This window comes from Crocuta crocuta, unplaced genomic scaffold, assembly GCF_008692635.1.
Source record: "Crocuta crocuta isolate KB4526 unplaced genomic scaffold, BGI_CrCroc_1.0 scaffold15, whole genome shotgun sequence".
Taxonomy (NCBI): domain Eukaryota; kingdom Metazoa; phylum Chordata; class Mammalia; order Carnivora; family Hyaenidae; genus Crocuta; species Crocuta crocuta.
Window position 1 is genome coordinate 2141045 of NW_027530508.1, and position 22712 is coordinate 2163756.

At 45.9% G+C, this 22712-nt stretch overlaps 1 protein-coding gene across 1 annotated transcript; it reads left to right on the forward strand.

The window, feature by feature from the left end:
- Nucleotides 1-7777: 7777 nt before the first annotated feature.
- On the forward strand, nt 7778-12128 carry PCED1A (PC-esterase domain containing 1A). The gene is made up of 7 exons (XM_077766979.1): nt 7778-7906; nt 8393-8472; nt 8581-8819; nt 8935-9085; nt 9205-9451; nt 11122-11397; nt 11744-12128. The coding sequence occupies exons 1-7, from the start codon at nt 7783-7785 to the stop codon at nt 11989-11991; spliced, it is 1365 nt and encodes a 454-aa protein (XP_077623105.1). The 5' UTR covers nt 7778-7782; the 3' UTR covers nt 11992-12128.
- Nucleotides 12129-22712: the final 10584 nt, after the last annotated feature.

A 22712-nucleotide genomic window follows, 5' to 3' on the forward strand; every position in this document is an offset into this window, starting at 1 on the left:
TTTTAAATGTTAATTTTGTTAGGTGTGAAATAGTATTGCACTTTCATAGGAAAGACTGCATTTTCATAGGAAAAAAACTTGTCATTTTTTAAAAAGTAATGCACATTGAAGTTATGTCTGTAATTTATTTTAAAATATAACAGAAAAAGTATTTGATTAAAAAGACGTGCCTACACATGCCTGGGTGGCTCTGTCAATTAAGTGTCTGACTTCAGCTCAGGTCATGGTCTCGCAGTTCATAAGTTTGAGCCCTGCGTTGGGTTCAGTGCTGACAGCTCAGAGCCTGGAGCCTGCTTTGGGTTCTGTGTCTCCCTCTCTCTGCCCCTTCCACACTCACGCTCTCTCTTTCTCTCTAAAGTAAATGAAAATATTTTTAAAATGTTTTTAAAAAGAAAAGATGTGTGTAAGTGCACCTGGGTGGCTCAGTGGGCTAAGCGTCTGACTTTAGCTCAGGTCATGATCTCACAGCTTGATCATGGTCATGATCATGCAGGGTTTGAGCTCTGCATCTCTGTACTCACAGCTCAGAGCCTGGAGCCTGTTTCGAATTCAGTATCTTGGTCTCTCTCTGCCCCCCTCCCCCTTGCTCATGCTGTCTCTCTCTCTCAAATAAATAAACATTATAAAAGCGGGGGGGGGGTTGAGTGAAACAAATGAAAAGAAAATAGCAAACTGTTGAAGCTAGATGATGAGTACATGGATGTCCACTAAATTACTTTTACTACATTTATGTATATTTGAGCTTTAAAAAAAAATTTATTTATTTATTTTGAGAGAGAGCGCATGAGCATGGGAGAGGCAGAGAGAGGCAGGGAGAGAGAATCCCAAGCAAACTTCACACTGCCAGCATGGAGCTGAATGGGGGCCTTGAACCCACCAACCATGAGCTCATGACCTGAGCCCAAACCAAGAGTTGGATGCTTAACCACTAAGCTACCCAGATGCCCACAACATATTTAACTTCCAAATTGCTGAAGCAAATATTGTAACATAACAACAATTTTTAAGCCTAACTGATGGTGCTGGGTGTTCATTCTACTATTCTACTTTGTTGTACACTTGAAAATGTTCATAGTAAAAGGTTAAATTGCATTTCCAAGAAAGAAGTGAAGATTCATCTCTAACCAGTGTTCCAGGGAGTAAAGAAGCTCTGATGAGGCCTGAGATTTGTCCACTGAAGTGAGAGAAGGTCACTAAGAACAGAGTGAATGGTCAGTGGGAAGAGAAAAAATAGAACCGAGTACAGATGGCAATCTTTAGACCTTTGGCTAGAGCGGGGAGGCGAAAGAAAGGGTGAGAAGGAGGGACGTGTGGAACGGGGGAGTTTAGTTTTTGTTAGGGTGGGGAGATGCAGATCACACTTCTGGTGCCCACCCCAGAGATAATGGGGTAGGTTGGGCCATAGAAGCTCCATGTAGCCAGTATCTGAGGTGATCTCGATGCAGGGGGTCCTGGACAACAGCTGGAGAAACCCTGTGGCTGAGGAAGGGTGTGGGCGGATGGCACACGGTTTCCGGGAAGGCAGGGAGACAGGCACGTCTCCTCACCGGGTCAGGAAAGACAGCTAGCAGGTTTGGCCGGAGGAAGTCTCAGCCCTTCCATGTGATGACTTCCAGTCCTCTGGGAAGCATGAGGTGAAGTCAGCTGTTGGGAAGAGGCACCAAAAAGACTATGATTTTCAATATTTCCAAATGATTTTAATTGTTGTGCAATCTTTTAAAAGGAAAAGTAGAGGAGCACCTGGGTGGTTCAGTCTGTTGAGTGTTCGATTTCAGCTCAAGTCATGATCTTGCAGCTTGTGGGTTCGAGCTCTGCATCGGGCTCTGTGCCAACAGCTCAGAACCTGGAGCCTGCTTCAGATTCTGTGTCTCCCTCTCTCTATGACCCTCCCCCACTCGTTCTCTCTCTCTCTCTCTCTCTCTCTCTCTCTGTCAAAAATAAATAAACAAAAAAAAATTTTTTAGGGATCCCTGGGTGGCTCAGCTGGTTAAGTGTCCAACTTCGGCTCAGGTCATGATCTCATGGTTCGTGGGTTCGAGCCCCGCATCGGGCTCTGTGCTGATAGCTAGCTCAGAGCCTGGAGGCTGCTTCAGATTCTGTGTCTCCCTCTCTCTCTGACCCTCCCCTGCTCATGCTGCCTCTCTCTCTCTCTCTCTCAGAAATAAATAAAACATTTAAAAATATTTTTTTAAGGGAAAAGTAGAGCCCTTGTGATGAGTGTAGGCCGACCCCACATAAGAGGACCGCGAGGGCCCACTTGAGGCTGGTGGGCACGATTTGCATAGTCCCACCCTGCCTGTCTGGCCTGCCTGGCAGCACTCAGTAGCCTGGGCACAGGTAGAGATGGTGAGGGGTTGGTGCACTGGGAGGGGCCCCTGTGCCAGACAGGTGCAGCCAAAGAACGAAAGAACAAGATTGTCAGGGAAGAGGTGAGAGACTGAAATGACTGACCATGGCTGTACTCCAAGCTGGACAGGGAGGGGCACGTTTATAGAAGGGGGCTCTGCACATGGATCGAAAGAGGACAGAGGGTTCCAGGGACAGGGGTCCCAATGAAGTTGAAGGACAAGTGTATTAGGAGGCATCAGAGTATAGTGAGGACAGGAGCTTATGGTCACAGAGGGGACTGCTGAATTGAATATTTCAGAGGCAAAGCAGTTCTGGAAGAACACAGGCACCAGGCGGAGGGTGGCTAATGTACATAAAGTCTCTTGAGAAGAACTCATGGAACTATGAAGTCTGGTGGCCACTTAAGTCACCCTGGAAGGTCACCCAGGAAGCTGTCCAATCAGTCAGTGAGGGATGTGGTTCAGGAGGTTGGCAGCAGCACAGACCTGGCTGGGAAGGAGGCAGAGCTCCTCTACAGGGTACAGGAATTAAGAGTCAGTGAGTGAAGAACAACAAAACATAGACTACCTCCCAAGGCTTCGAGGTAAAGGCGGCTTCTCAGGGACAGTCAGATGACTCAGGTCTTGCCTATGGGGTGGCATGGGGTGTGGATAGGCAGAGGGAAGGGCAGCAGGGAGGGTGGCTTCTCAGAAAAGCCTAGGGGTATGGACTTTTGTAAGGACAGTCACAGCCTTAATGAGGAAGGCCAGTCACATCTCTCTCCTCTACTCCCAGGATCCAGAAGTGGGAAATCTCAGCAGCAGTAAACAGACCCTGGGTTCGAATACCAGGAAGTCACTAAACCTAGCAGCTCTTGCAGCCTCAGTTCCAGCCCCTCCAGGAAGCACTGGAGGAATCCCAGTGGCTGTGCAGCTGAACTCCTGGAAAGTTTCCAATCCTAAGCATGGTCTGCCAAGGTGCGAGAAGAGCCCTGTGTGAAAACAGATGATCTCCAGCCTTTGCCTGGAGGGTCCCCGCTGGGCTATTGAACACTGGGGAGGAAGAGGCACATCAGGTCTAGCCTTGGGGAATAATCTATTTATTCCAAAATCCTCAGGCCCAAAAGAGAGCCCACCAACACCCCTGAAATCCTTTGATTCCAATTGGCCACAAAAATAAATACTACCAAAGAACTCTTGTCCATCGTTGCTGGAAATGCAAAACGGTGTAGCTGCCATGGAAAACAGTACAAGAATTCCTCAAAAAATAAATAAATAAATAAACAAACAGGATTACATGTAATCCGCAGTTCCATTCAGTATCCAAAAGAACTGAAAACAGGCTCTAGGGACATTTGCACACACATGTTCCTAGCAGCGTTATTCACAACACGATTATTTACAACCACGAGGTGGAAGTAAGTATAAGACAGATGAATGCATAAACAAATACATACTACGGAATATTATTCAGCCTTAAAAAGGAATGACACTTTGACACAAATTGCAATTTGGATAAGTATTGTGGACAGTATGCTAAGTGAAATAAGCCAGTCACAAAAAGGCAAATACTGTATGATTCCACTTATATGAGCTATCTACAGTAGTCCAATTCACAGAAATAGAAACAAGAATGGTGGCTACCAGGGCTGGGGGCGGGGCGGGGGGGGGAACGGGTCAATGGGGAGTTATTATTTAATGGTTATAGAGTTTCAATTTTGCAAAATGAAAAAGTTCTGGAATTCACTGCACAACATGAATATACTTAACACTACTGGACTGTACTTTAGAATGGTTAAGGCAGGAAACTTTATATTGTGTATACTAACCACAATTTTTTTAAATGTTCATGTTTTAGGGGCACCTGGCTGGCTCAGTTGGTAGAGCACGTGACCCTTGATCTTAGGGGCCTTAAGTTCAAGCTCCACATTGGGTATAGAGATTACAAAAAGATAAAATCTTAAAAAAAAAAAAGTTCATGTTTACATGTCACAACCCCTTGCCCCCAATCCTACTAAATAGTCAACCTCTCTTCTAAGAAGTTTTAGGAATACATAATGTAGCTTGCCTCCTTTCTCTTATCATAAGTGTTGTTTCTAAAGTACCTGAAATAATGTGTCCAAAATGAAGCTAACCCTTTCCGCACAAAATTTACTCTTCTCTTCTCATTACCTTAAGCCCAAACCCCAGTCATCCTCATTTCTTGCTCTATCTCCTTCCTACTGAGTGCAGTGCATCACAATCTCCTTTGATTTTGTCCCCTAAATATCTGATGCATCCCCTTCTCTCCATTTCCACCATACTGCCGAGGGTGTGGCATCAACTTCTCCCTTGTCTATTCCACCAGTCCCCTAACCAGTCTCCTTTGCCTCCATATTTGCTTGCCCCTTCTAACTTGTCCCCGCTAATGCCTCTAGAAGTTACACACACACACACACACACCCCGTCGTCCGTGGCAATCTAGCCACTCTGGCTCTCTGTTTAGATGACTGAGAGTGCCTGGTCTTTCCTGCCTCAGGGCCTTTGTATATGCTCTTTTTCATCACCCTTACTCATCCCCTGGATGGGGGAATTATTATCTCCTTCAGAAAGTTTTCTTTACCTCTAACCTCCCAGTCTATTCTACATACTAGTTTAGGACCCTATATCTCTTCTTTATAGTGATTATGATTAAACAAATACGAAGTCATTAATGGTTATCAACTGTCTCTCCTGCTGACTGTAAGCTCCATAAGAGTAGGCAGGGTCTATGTCTTTTACTTGGTCAATACACACTGAGTCTGGTAAAGAGTTGAGCAAAATTAATCAACAGGATCAATCCAAGTTTGGTTTTTAGGATAAAAATGGCTAAAATTATGGAGCTCCGTAAGAACTAGTAGCCATTCCCTCTCCTTGCCTTCCCAAATTCAGTTAACTTTCCAGAACATTACTTCCAATGCAAAAGAATCCTATCCTATAGAAAGGACTTGAAATGCAATGTCTGCCACTTATCATTCATTCACTCACTGGAACATGTCCTGGCATAAGGCTATGCACAAATATGAATAAAACCAAACAGTTGCATTTTAAAACATTTCCACTTTTGGGGAGCCTGGCTGGCTCAATTGCAAGAGCACGCAACTCTTGAACTTGGGGTCATGAGTTTGAGTCCCACATTGGTTGCAGAGGTTACTTATATAAAACTTTAAAAAAAAATTCCATTCTAGTGAAGCTAGAATATGCGGTTATATTTTCCTGTTAAAACAAAACAAACCCAAGGAGTGCCTGGGTGGCTCAGTTGGTTAAGCATCTGACTTTGGTTCAGCTCATGATCTTGAGGTTTGTGAGTTCGAGCCGGGAGTGAGGCTCTGTGCTGACAGCTCAGAGCCTGGAGCCTGCTTCAGATTCTGTGTCTCTCTCTCTCTCTCTTTCTCAGAGCCTGAGCCTGCTTCAGATTCTGTCTCTCTCTCTCTCTCTCAAAAATAAATAAACATTAAAAAAAAAAAAAAACCCTGATGGTTTAACACAGGCTCTAAAAGACTGGATTCAAAGACTGGCTCTACCGTTTACTAGCTGTGTAACCAGTCTACCTAATCTCTCTGTGCCTCAGTTTCCTCATCAGTAAGATAGGGCTAATGATAACTATCTCATGGGGTCGTGAAACAAAGAAGTTAATACATATAATACTTAACATAGTGTCTAGTACACAGAATGGCTCAACATCCATTAACAAAAATCATATATCCTCCACAGCAAGACTCAGACCTTTACTCTTTCTAGCAGCACAGCACAGGGGAGAGGAGGCTGGCCAGACAGGTCATGTCTGTGGCATGTACTCAATGATTACATTCATTTAAAACTTTCCTGGTACATCAACAAAGCTAAGACTCTGTGCGATAAACAGGAGCTCTGTGGTAATAACGTCATGGTCTTTAGCAGTCTCTGACTTAACCAACCTGTGTGGTTGGTTAAGTCAGAGACTTAATGTATTCTCAGAAGTAATACAAGTTCAACATGTATTCTCAGAAGTAATACAAGTTCATGTTTTTAAAAGTGTATGCTATATGTGTCAACAGGAAGTCATATAGCTACTTCTGTCAAATGACATCCCTTCTCCACAAAAAAAAACCCCAAAACAGTAGAAATCCTTGTTACTTCCTACTGACTTGACTGTTTCTTAATTAAATTTCTGCATTTTTTTCACATTGCGTATGCATATTTATAAGAAATAAGAATTATAAATAAACAACAAATGCATCAGAGCTCTAAAAATTGCCACAAAGCATTTGTCCATCTTGGAAGCATTAAGGGCTAACATTTTGTGTTATCAAAAATTGCACTGAAAACTTTTCACATGTGAATAAAAAGGGTATAGAGTTTCACTAACATAACAGGGTACTTTGTACTGAAATACCACCCTAATGCAGTATCTTCTGACCTTTAGTTGCAATCAATAAAGGATTCTTAAAACTTTAGGGGACAACTACTACAGAGCAGCTATTGTTCTAAAGGTGCATTGGACATAAAGAGATAAACATAGTCTTGGCCCTCAAGGAACTTAGTTTATACCATAAGAAACCCATGTAAACATTACTCTACTCTGCGTTCATAACAGAAGTAACACCGGATCCAATGAGGCCCAAGAAAGCCAGCTGACTCTATTGGGACTGGAACAGCAAAGGTTTCCGAAAGAAACCTTGAACTAAGCCCTGAAACATGAGCAAATAATTTTCCGGTGAGATAAAGAGGGCAATGGCAGTACCAACAGAAGGAACTGTAAGCTGGTGCAAATATGGGGAGCAATGAAACATGGCGGCGTTTTGGGGTCCTACAACTCTGTGCAACTGAACAGGAGACTTGGGCAAATGGAGCTGGAGACAAATAGGGGCTGAAGTACAGACGTTCCAATGGAAGGAGTTTGTATTTTAACCTATAAAGAAGGGGCGCCATTGAAAACTTGTTATCGGGGTAATGAAGTGATCGGTTGACACTTCATATCAATAGTTTAGGACTCTACGACTCGCAGGAGAGAGTTCGCTAGCTGGGGGTCCTCACTCGCGCTGCCCCTGGATTCACAAAAGACTTGCCCCTTCTCCCACCCTCGGTTTGCTGTCACGCCGCCCGCCTTACGATCCCTCCCGCGGAGCGCCCCTGTAGTCGGCCTTTGGCAGCACTTTCCCACAGGAGACTAAACACTCTGTCACCCGCAGGCCGCCTCCCTCAGCGTGATCTGAAGCATCCTTCCGGAGGCTGACAGATCTGGGCTTCAGCGTTGGGCTCTGCTCTACTTCTGTGACCGCCGTGCTTGCCTCAGTTTCCTTCCTGAATTTGGGGAAGGCCCGGCCCCTTGGGCATTAGGCTGCAGTGCGTTAAGTGGTAGACGCTGGGGGGAGAGCTGGCGAGGGGCGGACCCCAGCGCCCACAGTGACGGGGACGCGCGCCGCCGGCTCCGCCCGGAGACTCCGGTCGGNGTGGCATGGTCTTCTGTCTGGAGAACGAGGAGCCGCGCTTCCCGCTGCGAAGCGCCATGGTCCACTTCCAGGCCTCAGAAGTCCAGCAGCTGCTACACAACAAGTTCGTGGTCATCTTGGGGGACTCAAGTGAGTGCCCTTCTAAAATCACACTACCTAGCCCGCGCCTTCAGTCTATGACTGGGCCAGCTGTTTCCTTCCCAGATCTCTTTTCTGACCTTCTGTCTGTTCCAGGCCAGTAGGTTTTCTTTTATTTTCCCATGCACCTTCCACAGGTGTCCAGACCTGTCAAATTTTTTACCCCATCCTTGCTCCGAATTTTTACACGGACAGTCCCCCACAGGACTCCTTTTATGGGAGCAGTGGATTGTGTTGTCTGCCTCCTGGGCCCACTTATTTCTGCCAGGTGATCTTGGGTCACAGTGTACTGAGTTGAGGGTGGTGCGTGGCCAGAGGTAGTACCAGGATTTTTTTAACCTTACCTCTTCTATCTCTGTTAACACTCCACAGAGGTAGTGGCAGCAGCCCTAGTCTTGGGAAGATAAGGCCTGGACTTAGGGGGGAGCAGGGTGGGGTGAGGCCTGACTTAGCCTCAGGATCTCTGTCTCCCTGCAGTCCAGCGGGCTGTGTACAAGGACCTAGTGCTCTTGCTCCAGAGGGACTCCCTGCTCACAGCAGCTCAGCTGAAAGCCAAGGTGAGGGAAGCTTGGCAGCCATGCCGGTGGTGGGTGGGCACAGACCCTGGCCTGGCAGGGTCTTCCTCCCTGGCATGACTCTGACCAGCTGGGTGTGGGGGTGGGCAGGGAGAGCTGAGCTTTGAACAGGACCAACTGGTGGCTGGGGGTCAGCTGGGCGAGCTGCACAACGGGACACAGTACCGGGAGGTCCGTCAGTTCTGCTCGGGTTCTGGCCACCACCTTGTGCGCTTCTACTTCCTCACCCGCGTTTACTCCGAGTACCTCGAGGGCGTCCTGGAGGAGCTGACATATGGGCCTGCCCCGGACCTGGTGATCATCAACTCCTGCCTCTGGGACCTCTCCAGGTCGGGGTGGGGGGGATGTGGAGGGGGGAGAGGGAAATACGGATTGGGGGTGAAGGTGTGGCTCAGAGGCTATCCACTCAGTGCCCTTGCCCACCCTGTTTGCGCTGTCCACCAGGTATGGCCGCTGCTCGATGGAGAGTTACCGAGAGAACCTGGAGCGAGTGTTCGTGCGCATGGACCAGGTGTTGCCAGACTCTTGCCTGCTCGTTTGGAACATGGCAATGCCCTTGGGGGAGCGCGTCACTGGGGGTTTCCTTCTGCCAGAGGCAAGTAACAGGGGCCCTTCAGGTGGTGGGGGAGGAGACAGCCAACTGGTAGATAGAGGGCCATCCCTCCCGACCCTGCTTCATTGTGTGGCTCTTAGATGCTGCGCTTTCTTACTCAGCTCCAGCCCCTGGCAGGCTCTCTGCGGCGGGATGTGGTTGAAGGGAACTTCTACAGTGCAACGCTGGCCGGGGACCACTGCTTTGATGTCCTGGATCTCCACTTTCATTTCCGGCATGCAGTACAGCACCGTCACCGAGACGGTGTCCATTGGGACCAGCATGCCCACCGCCACCTCTCACACTTGCTTCTGACCCACGTGGCCGACGCCTGGGGCGTGGAGCTGCCCAAGCGTGACTGTCCTTCTGGTGAGCCTACCACAGGGGATGGATAGTGATGCAGAGGGGATTCTTAGAGCACAGGGCTCAGAAACAGAACAGGACACAGGTCCTCAGGGGGAGCAGAGACCCCTCGAAGGACTGTTGTGGCCCCTGAGTGCTCCTTCCTCACCCCCTGGGGAGAGTGAATCACAGGAGCGACATCCTGATCTAAGTTCTGGTTCTGTATGGGCTAGCACGTAGACGTCTCTGTGTACGTGAGTGAGTTTATACAAGCTTTGAGCGTGTAAGGTAGCATGTCAGAAGATCCCTGTCCTACAGAGGAATAGGAAAACAATGGAGGCATTTCTAGCTAGTAATGGGGGTGGGGGGTGGAAAAACAGAAGCGGAGGAAGAGTCGTCATGCAGTGTGGCAGAAGCAGAGAAGCCCTTTGGTGGGTGCCACCAGCCTCTCAGTTCCTGCCCGCTCTTCCAAGGGGGCATGGTGACTGTTGCCATGTCTACTTTCCCCCGGATCATGTCCCGGATCATGTCCTCAAAGAGCAAGGTTCCTACCATGTTGCCAGCCCATCCCTTTTGGCCCCAATGTCTAGCACGATTGTCGTGTACGTAGCACCTACAGAATTGTGTAGTTTCTTTGTTGAGTTGGGGGCACAAGTCTGATGAGAAGTCTGTCTGTAGTAGCATTAGAAGTGTGAGGCCAGAGAGCCACCAGGAATGTCACAGAGGTGAACTTCTAGGACTTGGTAGCTAGGAGTTGGAGCACTAGGGAGGTGAATTTGGAATTTGATTATATAACGGTTCAGTTTCCTTGATTTTTAGATGAGAAGAACTAATCTCCAGCAAAGAGAGGGATGCTTTAAAGGTTGTAAAGCTAGTTTGTGGTGGCTCAGGTCTTCTGAACGCAGTTTGGAGCTCCAGAAATAGAAACGTGAAAAGGAAGAATTGGGTGGGAGGATGTGACTGGTGGCAAATCTGGTGCGCGCAGACCTCTGAGGTGCTGTGAAATGTGCGGTAGGTTGGAGTCAGCGGGGCCCAGCTGAGGGCATGAGTGTGGACTGTGAAAGAGAGAGCAGAACCAGGGCCATGCTGTGGAAGCGAAGAGGGGCTGCTGGAGGAAACAAAGGAAACGAGGGCAGAGGCACTTTGAGGGAGGACAGAGTCTATTGGCTGTGTCACGTGACTGTCAGGAAAGAGGAAGTGGTTACTTGTAGTCAGAAAAGTGCTGAAGGTGTGAAGTCGGGGTAAGAGGCAGAAGCAATTGATGAAGGGATAGAAACTGGGCAGAATACTCCTTTTAGATGTTTGGAAGGCACGGGACTTCTGGGAGAGGAGAATGATAGGAGCTCATGTTGTCCAGAAAGAAGACCTCTTAAGCTCATTTATTGCTCTGTGGGGGAGGAGCTGGGAGAGGAAAAAGCTTACAGATACAGGAGCTGGGCGCGCAAAGGAAGAAGGCTCTAGAGAGGAGCATGAGGTCAGAGCGAAGGCAGATCCATGACATTGAGAAAAGTAAGGAGGAAGGGCTGTACCCTGGACTTGGCCTGAAATGAGAGGGAATGAGGAAGACCGAGTAGGAAGCAGAGGGTGCTCCCGCCTGGTGGCCCTGTTTTCCCAGAGGAGGGAAGAGAAGTGTGGACAACCAGAATTCCGGGCGGACTGGCTCTCAGGCCTAAAACAACCAACCATCCCATTCCTAGACCCGTGGATTGAGGACTGGCCAGAGCCGGATCATCCGTTCCAGGGGAGCCATGGGCAGCCCCCAGACTTCGGGGAGCAGCTGGCCTTGCCCCCACCCCAGCCTTCTCCTCTGCCCCCTCCCGTACCTTTCCCCTACCCCATTCCTCAGCCCTCGCCGCCTCCCCTGTTTCCACCCCTGCCCCAGGACATCCCCTTTTTCCCAGGCCAGCCCTTCCCACCCCATGAATTCTTCAATTATAATTCAACAGAAGACTTCTCGATGTCACCCCACGTAGGTAGGTGCCTCCGCAGCCTCCCCTCACACCTCTCCCAGCTTCCCCATGCACCTTTCCCAGCCTAGCCTCTGTGCCCAGGTGGACTAAGGAGATGGGTAGTTCCTTGTGCCCCCAGGACTGGGTTCAGTCACTGCTCGGTCTAGAACAGCATATGTAGACTTGTTATTCAACTCATTGATTGTCACAATTTGCTGGTTTGGAGGTAAGGGAAGCGGTATTGCCATTTTGCAGATGGGGAAATGGAAGCCTCGAGAAGCTCACTCTGAAGGACCAGAGCTGCCCGAAGGCAGAGCTGGGCTCAACCCTGGCCAAAAGCCCACTCTGATCATGACTGGTTCTTTTGTAGGATGTGGCCCTGGAGTGAACTTTGTGCCTGGCCCCCTGCCACCTCCAGTCCCTGGCCCTGGCCCCCACGGTCAGCACCGGGGCCCAGTGGTCCACCGGGGGATGCCACGCTGTGTTCCCAGCAGCCCCTACCATGTGCCGAGGATGGGGGGGCCCTGCAGGCAGCGGCTGAGACACTCAGACAGACTGATCCACACAAACAAACTGGACAGACAGCCTCCTGCCCATTCGGGGACATGGCCTGGGTAGACTGGATCTTGGGCTGGGGCTGGATGCGCCAACGGCCCTGCAGGGCCTGCTTGGCCATCCCCAGTGCTGGGTCAGGGTGTCTGGTATGCCTGGCATTGTTCTTGTCCATTGCTGTCACTAATAAAGGCGTGGAAGAACAGAGTGGCATCTTCCTGTGTGAGGGAATGGGTCTCCCGAGCCATGATCTCAAGAGTTGGGGAACCGCCTCTGGATCCTCTCCAACCTTAGACGTTTCACCTCATACAACTTAAAAATCATTGAATGTGTTCTTTCTGCTATCACACACTCATTTCCACCCTTACCAGAACACAGGTGTGCTTAAGGATCCTGGAAAGGTACCCTGTTCTCAGCTGCTCTTTGGGATTGGAAAGTAAAAAGGGCTGAGTTGAAATTGTCAGTATTTTATTAGGAATTTTCAATCTGGCTAGTTTTTACCCATATTTCCCAGTTTCAATGCATTCAGCATTCGTTTATTTCAGAGCACATACACATACCTTAGTTATCTGCACAATTCTTGGCACAGGGTGGACACTCATTAAGTGGTTGGGACTGTCAAATGAGAAGCTTCCAGACTCAAGTGGAAGGCTGATTAGAATTCCATTACGTCATACACATAACGTGCAATGAAACACAGACCAACTTCTTTGCGGGGAGGTGGCACTTGAGGAGCTGAAGGAGAATTCCGAGGTGGGGGGTTAGAGGCTGTGCTAAACTCTGCAAGTAAGTTAAAGAGTACAGGGTTTCAGCTTTCAAGTGGTGTTGACCCTAGTTTGTGACTCTACTGAGTTTCAAGGATGGAGTGTGGGCCATATGGTGACATGGGTGGGTGTCATGGGCCTGAGGGAGGGTGCATGACAGTAGGTTGATCGGTGTTGTGAGTCAGGACAATAAGGTGATGGAGGCCCACCGAATCCTCTTGAAGTAGAATTGGATGGAACAGAGAGACACAGATTTCTTATATTGAGTTCCCACACTTATTAAAATTTTATCTTGACAAAGGATATCATATCTCACACACAAGGAGGTGAGATAGCAGACTAGAAAAGAGTTGATCGTTGATAGCAATCAACTAAGTGCAAAAGAAAGGAAGCTATTAAGTTAACCCTCTGGTGGTGGGGAATCCTAAGACAATGTGAGTTAGAGAGCAACCGTGACCGGGCAGTTGAGGATTGAAAGATACGAATAAGCTTGTTTTTCTTTGGTATAGATGAAAGGTGGAAGAGAACCTACTAAAATGACAGCCTTTGTTAGGGAGATAAGATATTGGATTTTTTTTTCAAAAAACTTTTATTTTTCTTAATAAATACCCATTCTTGGAGCAGACCTGCACCTGGTTTGCCCACCGTTTTCTGCCTTTCCACAAAACCCTTTCCTCTGGACATTTTTGCACCTCTGATTCTGGAACTTCTTAGTGTTGCTGGAGAAAACTGTCCACCTGGACTGATTGACAGAAGAAAGTAATATGAGTTACCCAGCCTCACCCTCCCCTGGCCCTCTCTGTTGCTTGCCATCCTATTCTCTAAAAACTTGTCACATCCCCTGTCAATCCTTCCTTCGGCTTTTCCACTCCCTTCAAACCCCATTCCAATTCTGGAACTCTCTGTAAGCAACCTTGAGACTATTCAATGTACTTCATATTCTACCTCTGCATGTCTAATCACCCCATCTGGCTGCGTACCCCATTGCCAACGGTTAGGCATCCTAACCTTTCCTTCACCTTCTAACATAGACTTGAAATCTATCACAAGAGTATAAGGGAGATGAACTGTTTTATTTTCAGTTGGTCACATAAGCTGCTTCTCTGGTATAGATTTTCTTCACTTCTGACTGGGAAACGAGAAACTTAAAAAAATACCCACACACACATCATTACATACATTTAAATTGTTTCTTGACCTCTGAGATGTAAAAATGATGAATATCTAACATTTCTCCAGTATGTAGGCACGCTATTAGCTACTTAAGCATGGCAGAACTCAAACTTCATTGTCTGAAAACCCATTCATATTTAGTAGACCATCTTACATAGACTCCCTCTCGTTTGTGGAATCTTGGCTTTTAAAGAATGGTTCCAATATCCTTCCCTTTCCATACCAAAATATTTCTGAATGGAGTAAAACATGCATCAGCACGTCAGCTGTGATGCCAGTCTTTATTTTTGAAGGAAAATAAATGTTTTGAGAAAAGAAAATCAGTGCATTTTTTTTCAAAGCATTTTAACCAAACTGGAATTTTCCCAACAAAAGCAGATAACTTGCCTTCCATCACATATATCCTTGCATAGATTGTGTGTTGAGTTCATCTTAGTGTTTAAGTACCTCTACCATGTACACTGGTGAAAGAGACTCTTTCTCATTGCATGAAAATGGACCTATGCTTTAAAAAACGCCTGCTTTATTGAGATGTAACTGACAATAAACTGCGTATATTTAAAATGTGTAATTTGACAAATTTTGACATGCATTCCTGAAATCGTCAGCACAATCAAGAATGAAATGTATCTTGCCTCTTTATGAACGCTTCCTTCTTTCTCCCCCCACAACCTCGTATCTCCCTCCTTTCAACACCAAGGAACCATTGATACTGATCTGCTTTCTGTCACTATAGATCAGTTTGCATTTCCCAGTATTTTACATAAATGGATCCATTAAATAGGCACTCTTTTTAATAACTCTGGCTTCCTTTTTTCTTTTTCTAAGTTTGAGAGAGAGAAAGCAGGCATGTGTACGTAAGTGGGGAAGGAGCAGAGAAAGGGAGAGAGAGAATCCCAAGCAGGCTCCAAACTGTCAGCGTAAAGCCCTATGCAGGGCTCAGTCTCATGAAACGTAAGATAGTGACCTGAGCCGAAACCAAGAGTTGGACACAATCCACTGGGCTAACTAGGTGCCCCTCTAATCTGGCTTTCACTCAGCCTAATTAGTGGGATAAAAGGAAAAACATGTAAATTCATGTTATGTGTATCGGTAGTTCTTTTTTTACAGCTGAGTAGTAGTCTATTGTATGGCTATACCAATGTTTACCCATTCACCTGTTGGTGGACGTTTGAGATATTTTTAGTTATTGATTATTGCAAATAAAGCTGCTGTGAACATTTATGTACAAATCCTTAGACATATGTTTTCATTTCTTTAAATTTTTTTTTTTAATATTTTTATTTATTTCTAGGATAGAGAGAGACAGCGTGAGCAGGGGAGGGTCAGAGAGAGAGGGAGTCACAGACTGAAACAGGCTCCAGGCTCTGAGCTAGCAGTCAGCACAGAGCCCGACGCGGGGCTCGAACCCACGAACTGTGAGATCATGACCTAAGCGAAAGTCGGACGCTTAACCGACTAAGCCACCCAGGCGCCCCAAAATTTTTTTAAACTTTATTTTTAGAGGTATGTGAGCAGGGATGAGGCAGAGAGAGAGCGAAAGAGAATCCCAAGCAGGCTCCGTGCTGTCAGTGCAGAGCCCCACATGGGGCTTGAACCCACAAACCATGAGATCATGACCTGAGCTGAAACCAGGAGTCAAATATTCAACTGACTGAACCATCCACGGTCCCCAATGGACATATGTTTTCATTTCTGATACCTCAAATGAAATGAATGGATCATATGGTAGACGTATATTTAACTTTTATTTATTTTTATCAATATATTTTCTTTTTTCTTAATGTTTATTTTTTATTTATTTTGAGACAGAGAGAGAGAGCACACTAGCAGTGGAGGGGCAGAGAGAGAATCCCAAGCAGGCTCTGTGCTGAGAGTGCAGAGCCTGACGTGGGGCTCAAACTCATGAACCATGAGATTGTGACCTGAGCCAGAATTGAGAGTTCGACGCTTAACTGAGCCACCCAGGCGCCCTGTATGTTTAACTTTTAAGAAACCGACAAAAATTCTCCCTTAGTGGATGTCCCATTTTATATTCACACTAGCAATGTGTGAGAGATATAGTTCCTTCACATATTCACCAACTCTTGGTACTAGTCTTCCTAACATTATGTATTACAATACATGGGTAGTGTGGTTTTAATTTGCATTTCCATAATGGCTAATGAAGTCGAGAATCTTCGTGTCCACTGGCAATCTGTTTATCTTCTTTGGTAAAGTTTCTGTTCAAATAGTTCCTCCGCTCCCCCCATCACCCCCCCTCTTTTTTTTTTTAAACTTATCAGGCTTTGAAAACTCTTTATTCTGAGATTCAAGTCCTTTATCAGATGTGTGATTTACCAATACTTTTTCCTTCTGTAGCTTGTCTTTTTCGTAGCAGTGTGTTTTGAAGAAGAGACCATTTAAATTTTGATCGGGGCAGTTTATTTTGGGTTTATACTTTTGGTGACATATCTAAAAAAAATCTTTGCCTAACTCAAGGTCACAACTGCTCTCCTGTATGTTTTCTTCTAGAACGTTTGAAGTTTTAAATGTAGGTCTGTAATCTATTTTTTTTTTAATTTTTTAAGTTTCTTTTTATTTTGAGAAAGAGAGAGAGTGCACAAGCAGGGGAGGGGCAGAGAGAAGGAGAGACAGAATCCCAAGGAGGCTTCCAGCCATCAGCACAGAGCCTGATAAGGGGCTGAACTTGTGAACCGTGAGGACATGACCTGGGCCAAGATCAAGAGTTGGACGCTTAACTGACTGAGCTACCCAGGCACCCCCTGTGTTCTATTTTGAATTAATTTTTGTGTATAGTGCAAGGTGACTAAATTTGTCTGCATATGAATATCCAATGATTCCAGTACTATTGTTGAAGGCGATTATCATTTCTCCACTAAATTCTCTTTGCTGCACCTTTGTCGAAAATCAGTTGTACATATATTTATAGATCTCTTTCTGGACTCCATACTCTGTTCCATTGATCTGTTTGCCTTTATGACAATACCATTCTCTCTTGATTATTACAGCTTCATGATAAGTCTGGAAATCAGGTAGTGTTTGTTCTCTTTGTTCTTCTTTATCAAAGTTATTTTGGCTATTCTAGATCCTTTAGATTTCTGTATGAGCTTTAAAATTAGCTTATTTCAGGGCACCTGGCTGGCTCAGTCAGTTAAGTGTCTGACTCTTGATTTCTTCTCAGATCATGCTCTCGTGGTCTTTCAGTTCAAGCTCTGAGCAGGGCTCTGCACTGACAGTGGGGAGGCTGCTTGCGATTCTCTCTCTCTCTCTCTCTCTCTCTCTCTCTCTCTCTCAAAAATAAACATTAAAAAAAAGTTCTCTCAGCAGCATCTTGGAATTATCATTGTACAGATATTTGACGTCTTTTGTCAGATTTACTTCTAAGTGCTTTCTTTAAGTTTTAAATGAGGCTGCTTTTTAAGTTTCTGTTTCTGATCATTCATTGCTGCTACAGAGAAATACAATTGGTTTTTCTGTATGGATCTTGTGTCATAATGGTGACCATGTTAGTTACTTTGCTAAATTGGTTCTAGTTATTAGTTCTAGTAGCTTTTCTTTTTAAGTGTATTTATTTATTTTGAGAGAGTGTGTGTGTATTTGCATGTGCACATGTGTGCACCAACAGAGAGAGAATCCCAAGAAGGCCCCCCACATGGAGCCTAACTTGAGGCTCACACTCATGAACCGTGAGATCATGACCTAAGTAGAAATCAAAAGTCAGATATTTAACCACCTAAGCCACCCATGCACCCCTCTAGTAGCTTTTTTATAAATTCAGTTGGATTCTCCAGTGAAGAAATGGGCAGAGGACATGAATAGACACTTTTCCAAAAATGACATCCAGATGGCCAACAGACACATGAAAAGATGCTCAACATCTCTCATCATCAGGGAAATACAAATCAAAACCACATTGAGATACCATCTCACATTGGTCATAGTGGCTAAAATTAACAACTCAGGAAACAACAGATGTTGGCAAGGATGTAGAGAAACAGGAATCCTTTTGCACTGTTGGAAATGCAAACTGGTGTAGCCGCTCTGGAAAACAATATGGAGGTTCCTCAAAAAAATTAAAAATAGAATTACCTTAGTAGCACTACTAGGAATTTATCCAAGGGATACAGGAGTGCTGATTCATAGGGGCACATGTACCCCAATGTTTATAGCAGCACTCTCAACAATAGCCAAAGTATGGAAAGAGCCCAAATTGATCCAACTGATGAATGGATAAAGAAGATGTGGTTTATATATACAATGGAATACTATTTGGCAATGAGAAAGAATAAAATCTTGCCATTTGCAACAACATGGATGGAACAGGGAGGGTATTATGCTAAATGAAATAAGTCAGGCAGAGAAAGATAGATACCATAAATTTTCACTCACATGTGGAACTTATGACCATGGGGCAAGGGAAGGGGAAAAAAGTAGTTTCAAGTAGAGAGGGAAGCAAACCATAGGAGACTCTTAAATACAGGGAACAAACAGCGTTTATTGGGAGTGTGGGGGAGAGGGGAAAATGGGTGATGGGCTTTGAGGAGGGCACTTGGGATGAGCAATGGGTGTTGTAAGCAATGAATCATGAGAATTTACTCCTGAAGCCAAGAGCGCACTGTAAACACTGTATGTTAGCTAACTTGACCATAAATTATATTTTAAAACAAAAGATTCGGTCAGATTCTCTACATAAGCAATCTGTTGTCTGCGAATAAAGATAGTTTCACTTCTTGCTTTCCAATCAGTATGCTTTTTATTTCTATTTCTTGCCTTATTGCATTGGCTAGGAATAGAAATGGTGAAAACAGACATACTTATCTTTTTCCTGATCTTAAGGGAAAATTATTGTTTTTTCACAGGTTGTGAGATTAGCTATAAATTTCTCTTTTTTAAGATTTTGTTTTAAGTAATCTCTACACCCAGTGTGGGGCTCAGACTCATGACTCCCAGATCAAGAGTTGCATGCTCCACTGACTGAGCCAGCCAGGCATCCCTATTTTTTATAGATGCCTTCTATACAGTTGAGAATGTTTCCTTCTATTCCTAGGTTGCTGAGAGTTTTGTTTTGTTTTTAATTAGGAATGAATGTTGGATTTTGTGAAATGCCTTTTCTGCACCTGTTGAAATGATCACATGTTTTTTAATTTTTAGTTTAATAACATGGTGAATTACATGTGTGTGTGTGTGTGTTTTAGTGTTAAACTACCCTTGCATTATTGGCTTTAAAAAAGAAAGAGTTGTAAGGCAGAGAAGGACAAATATCATATGTTTGCACTTATAGGAGGATTAGGAGGAACTTAACGGAGGACCATGGGGGAGAAGAAGGGGGGAAATAGTGGGGGAAAGGGGTAGAGGCAAACCATGAGAGACTCTTGAATGCTGACAAAAACTGAGGACTGATGGATGTGGGTGGGGGGGCACCGAGAGGGGCACTAGTGGGGATGAGCACTGGGTGTTATATGGAAACCAACTTGACAATAAACTATTTGTAAAAAAAAAAAAAAAAAAAAGAGAGAGAGAGCCGTACAATTTGAAGGTGATAGAGTAAAGGTAGTGTTTCCTCCTCCTCTCAGAAATTACCCAGGCAAAAATGAAAATGAGAAACAAATGTAAATACCATATCTCATGACCAGGAGAGAGCAGACACCCTAAACAATGAATTAGGTGGATAGGCTGAAAAAAGCAGTGGAATCACTGCTTGGTATAAATCACTTCGAAAATTACTGGGCAGCATTTACCAAAGTTAAACATTTCCATACTCTGTAATCCAACAATTTCACTTCAAAAGAAATGAGTGCCTCTATCTACCCAAAGACTTGTACAAGAATATTTATACAAGTTCTATTCATAGTCAAAACTTGGAAACAAGTCAAATGTCCTTCAACAGAAGAGTAGAGAAATAGTCGCTTCCCATACACTAGGGTAGTACACACTAATAAAGGAGAGCAAACTTGATAGATGCAACAACATGGAATCTCACAGCTGCAACCTTAAAAGAATTCAGACACTACCGCACATTTTGTATGATTTTGTTCCGTATGGTTTCAAGAATAAACTAATCTATGATGATAGAAGTAACAATAGAGGTTACTTCTGCGGGGAGATATTGATTGGGAAAGGGCATAATGGAAATTTCTGAGATGATGGAAAAGTTCTACATCTTGATCTGAATAGTAGTTACATGGACACACAAGTATATACAAATTCATTGATCTGTACCCTGAAGATTTGTGCATCTTATTTGCACATAAAATGTGTGTGTGAATTGGGGCGCCTGGGTGGCTCAGTTAAGTGTCCGATTTCTGCTCAAGTCATGATCTCATGGTTCGTGGGTTTGAGCCCTGCGTCGCGCTCTGTGCTGACAGCCAGCTCAGAGCCTGGAGCCTGTTTCGGATTCTGTGTCTCCCTCTTTCTCTCTGACCCTCCCCTGCTCACGCTGTCTCTCTCTCTCTCAGAAATAAAAAACATTTTTAAAAATTTGTGTATGAATTATATGTCAATTAAAAAGAAGCAGGATGGGTTTTTTTCTAGGAACAGTTTAATTAATATTAAGACACCTAAAAATGTAGTTCACCATATAAACAGAATAAAGCAGAAAAACCAAACTGTCCTTGTAGTGGATACAGAGAAAACAATGTCATTCAATATCCATTCACAGTCAGAACTGTTAGCAAATTAGGAATAGAAAGGAATTTCCTTAACTAGATAAAGGTTAACTACCCAGACTCTACAGTAATCCACATAACTTTTTTTTTTTTTTTGAGCTCCACATCCAATATGGAGTGCAAACTCAAGACTCTGAAATCTAGAGTTACATGCTCTACCAACTGAGCCAGCCAGGTGCCCCATCTGCATAATTCTTTTTTTTTTAATGTTTTATTTATTTCTAGGAGAGAGAGAGAGCGTGAGCAGGGGAGGGTCAGAGAGAGAGGGAGTCACAGACTGAAACAGGCTCCAGGCTCTGAGCTGGCAGTCAGCACAGAGCCCGACGCGGGGCTCGAACCCACGAACCGCGAGTACATGACCTAAGCGAAAGTCGGACGCTTAACCGACTAAGCCACCCAGGCGCCCCCATCTGCATAATTCTTAATGGTGGCACCTTAGGGGAAGGTCCTTTAAAATCAGGATCAATTCAAGGGTGCCTATAAATAACAATTCCATATGCCATTGTCTGGGAATCCCAGCTTGCACAGTTAGAAGATGAATGCAGACGGAGAGGCCTGATGATATACTGAAAACTTGTCGCTTTTATTTTTTTTTAATGTTTTTTATTTATTTCTAGGAGAGAGAGAGAGAGAGAGAGAGAGAGACAGCGTGAGCAGGGGAAGGTCAGAGAGAGAGGGAGTCACAGACTGAAACAGGCTCCAGGCTCTGAGCTGGCAGTCAGCACAGAGCCCGATGCAGGGCTCGAACCCACGAACCGTGAGATCATGACCTAAGCGAAAGTCGGACGCTTAACCGGCTAAGCCACCCAGGCGCCCCAAAACTTGTGGCTTTTAGATGGATGTGGTACCCTTCAGCTTAGAGGACTTGCTGCTTTCATACATGTTACAAGTATTTTGCAAGTATGCAGTATCACATACTAATTTTAAATATTGTGGGGTTTTTGTTAGGTATTTATAAGACATAGGCCAGAAAATATGGTAGAAGCAACAGATCTTAAATCAAGTTATTTTATTTTTTTAGATGGCAAATATTTGAAAGGTAAGAAGACAGAGTAAAGGAAGCAAGACCCAGAGTACAGATGTTTGCTCAGCAGGAAAAAAAAAATTGTTTAAAACTGGTTGCATCCAGACCCTGACAAAACCTTCCAAAAAAAAAAAAAAGCCCTTTACCCCAGGGGGGATGGGATAATAGACTGGGCTGGGAGTCCGTGACACAGTGAAGCCAGCCAGACTGGACCCTTCCTTCTCCAGGATTCTCACGAGCTCTGCGCTTGATGCCCCTGGGTTTCCAAAGGCTGGCGGACCCAGGCTGGAGATTTGGAGAAAGAGGTGAGGAGTCAACGAAGCCCTTACTGTGATGACAGCGGGCCGAAGATGCCCCTACCTGATCCTGGGATCTACCCTCGCCCCCAGTGCCAGTGTTCCGGCCAATGAGACCCCTCTCCCTTCCTCCCCACGCCCCAACCAAACCCTAGTCTTCGCTGCCAGGAGGAGATATCCGCTAGGGGGCGCGCCTTGCATCGTCGGTCACCCGCTCCACAAGAGGCGATTCCGGGGGTTGTCGACTTTCCGGATGGCTAGCACATTCCCTTTATGGGTGCCCACAGCCCTCCGAGCCCCCGCTTGGCTCAGGGTCTCCTTACCAGCCTCAGGCCTTGCCCGCCCCACTCTGCGCCCAAGGTCAATGCACCTGATGCGACGCCCTCCAGCCGTCAGTCACCCCCGCCCCTTTCGCGCGCACCTGAGCCTATCGAATTGCGCTGTGCGGCACACCTGGCTCCTGCTCCCGGCCTGACCTCCCTAAGCGGCGCCGGCCGCTCTCCCCCTGCCCCCCCCCCCCCCCTGCAGAATCCGCTCTGCTCCCTCCTCCTCTGTGGCCTCTCGGTGAGGACAGCCGCTGCCCATACCTGCGAGCCTGGACACACTTTACCCTGCACCCATGAATCTGAGGGAGAGCCCCCCCTCTCGGCTTCCCGCAGCTGGCCCTTAGGGATCCCCTGGCGCCCCACAGCCTCCTCCTTCGATGGACCCCTCACCTACCCCAGGGTGGCCACTGACAACCGTCTCGAGCGTTGTCCCCGCTTCCTGAGCCCTTTGACACCGCCCTCTGGGACCCTCCGCGTCCGGCCGCTCGTACACTTCGCCTCTGCACTTGGGGTGGGGCTGAAGGTTGTCCTAGGTG

What these genes read in the sequence shown, in the direction of transcription:
- PCED1A (XM_077766979.1), top strand. Translation starts at nt 7,783, where the DNA reads ATGGTCTTCTGTCTGGAGAACGAGGAGCCGCGCTTCCCGCTGCGAAGC. An exon ending in TGCCTCTGGGACCTCTCCAG is followed by an intron (nt 8,820 to 8,934) that starts GTCGGGGTGGGG and finishes GCTGTCCACCAG; the next exon opens with GTATGGCCGCTGCTCGATGG. An exon ending in CAAGCGTGACTGTCCTTCTG is followed by an intron (nt 9,452 to 11,121) that starts GTGAGCCTACCA and finishes TCCCATTCCTAG; the next exon opens with ACCCGTGGATTGAGGACTGG.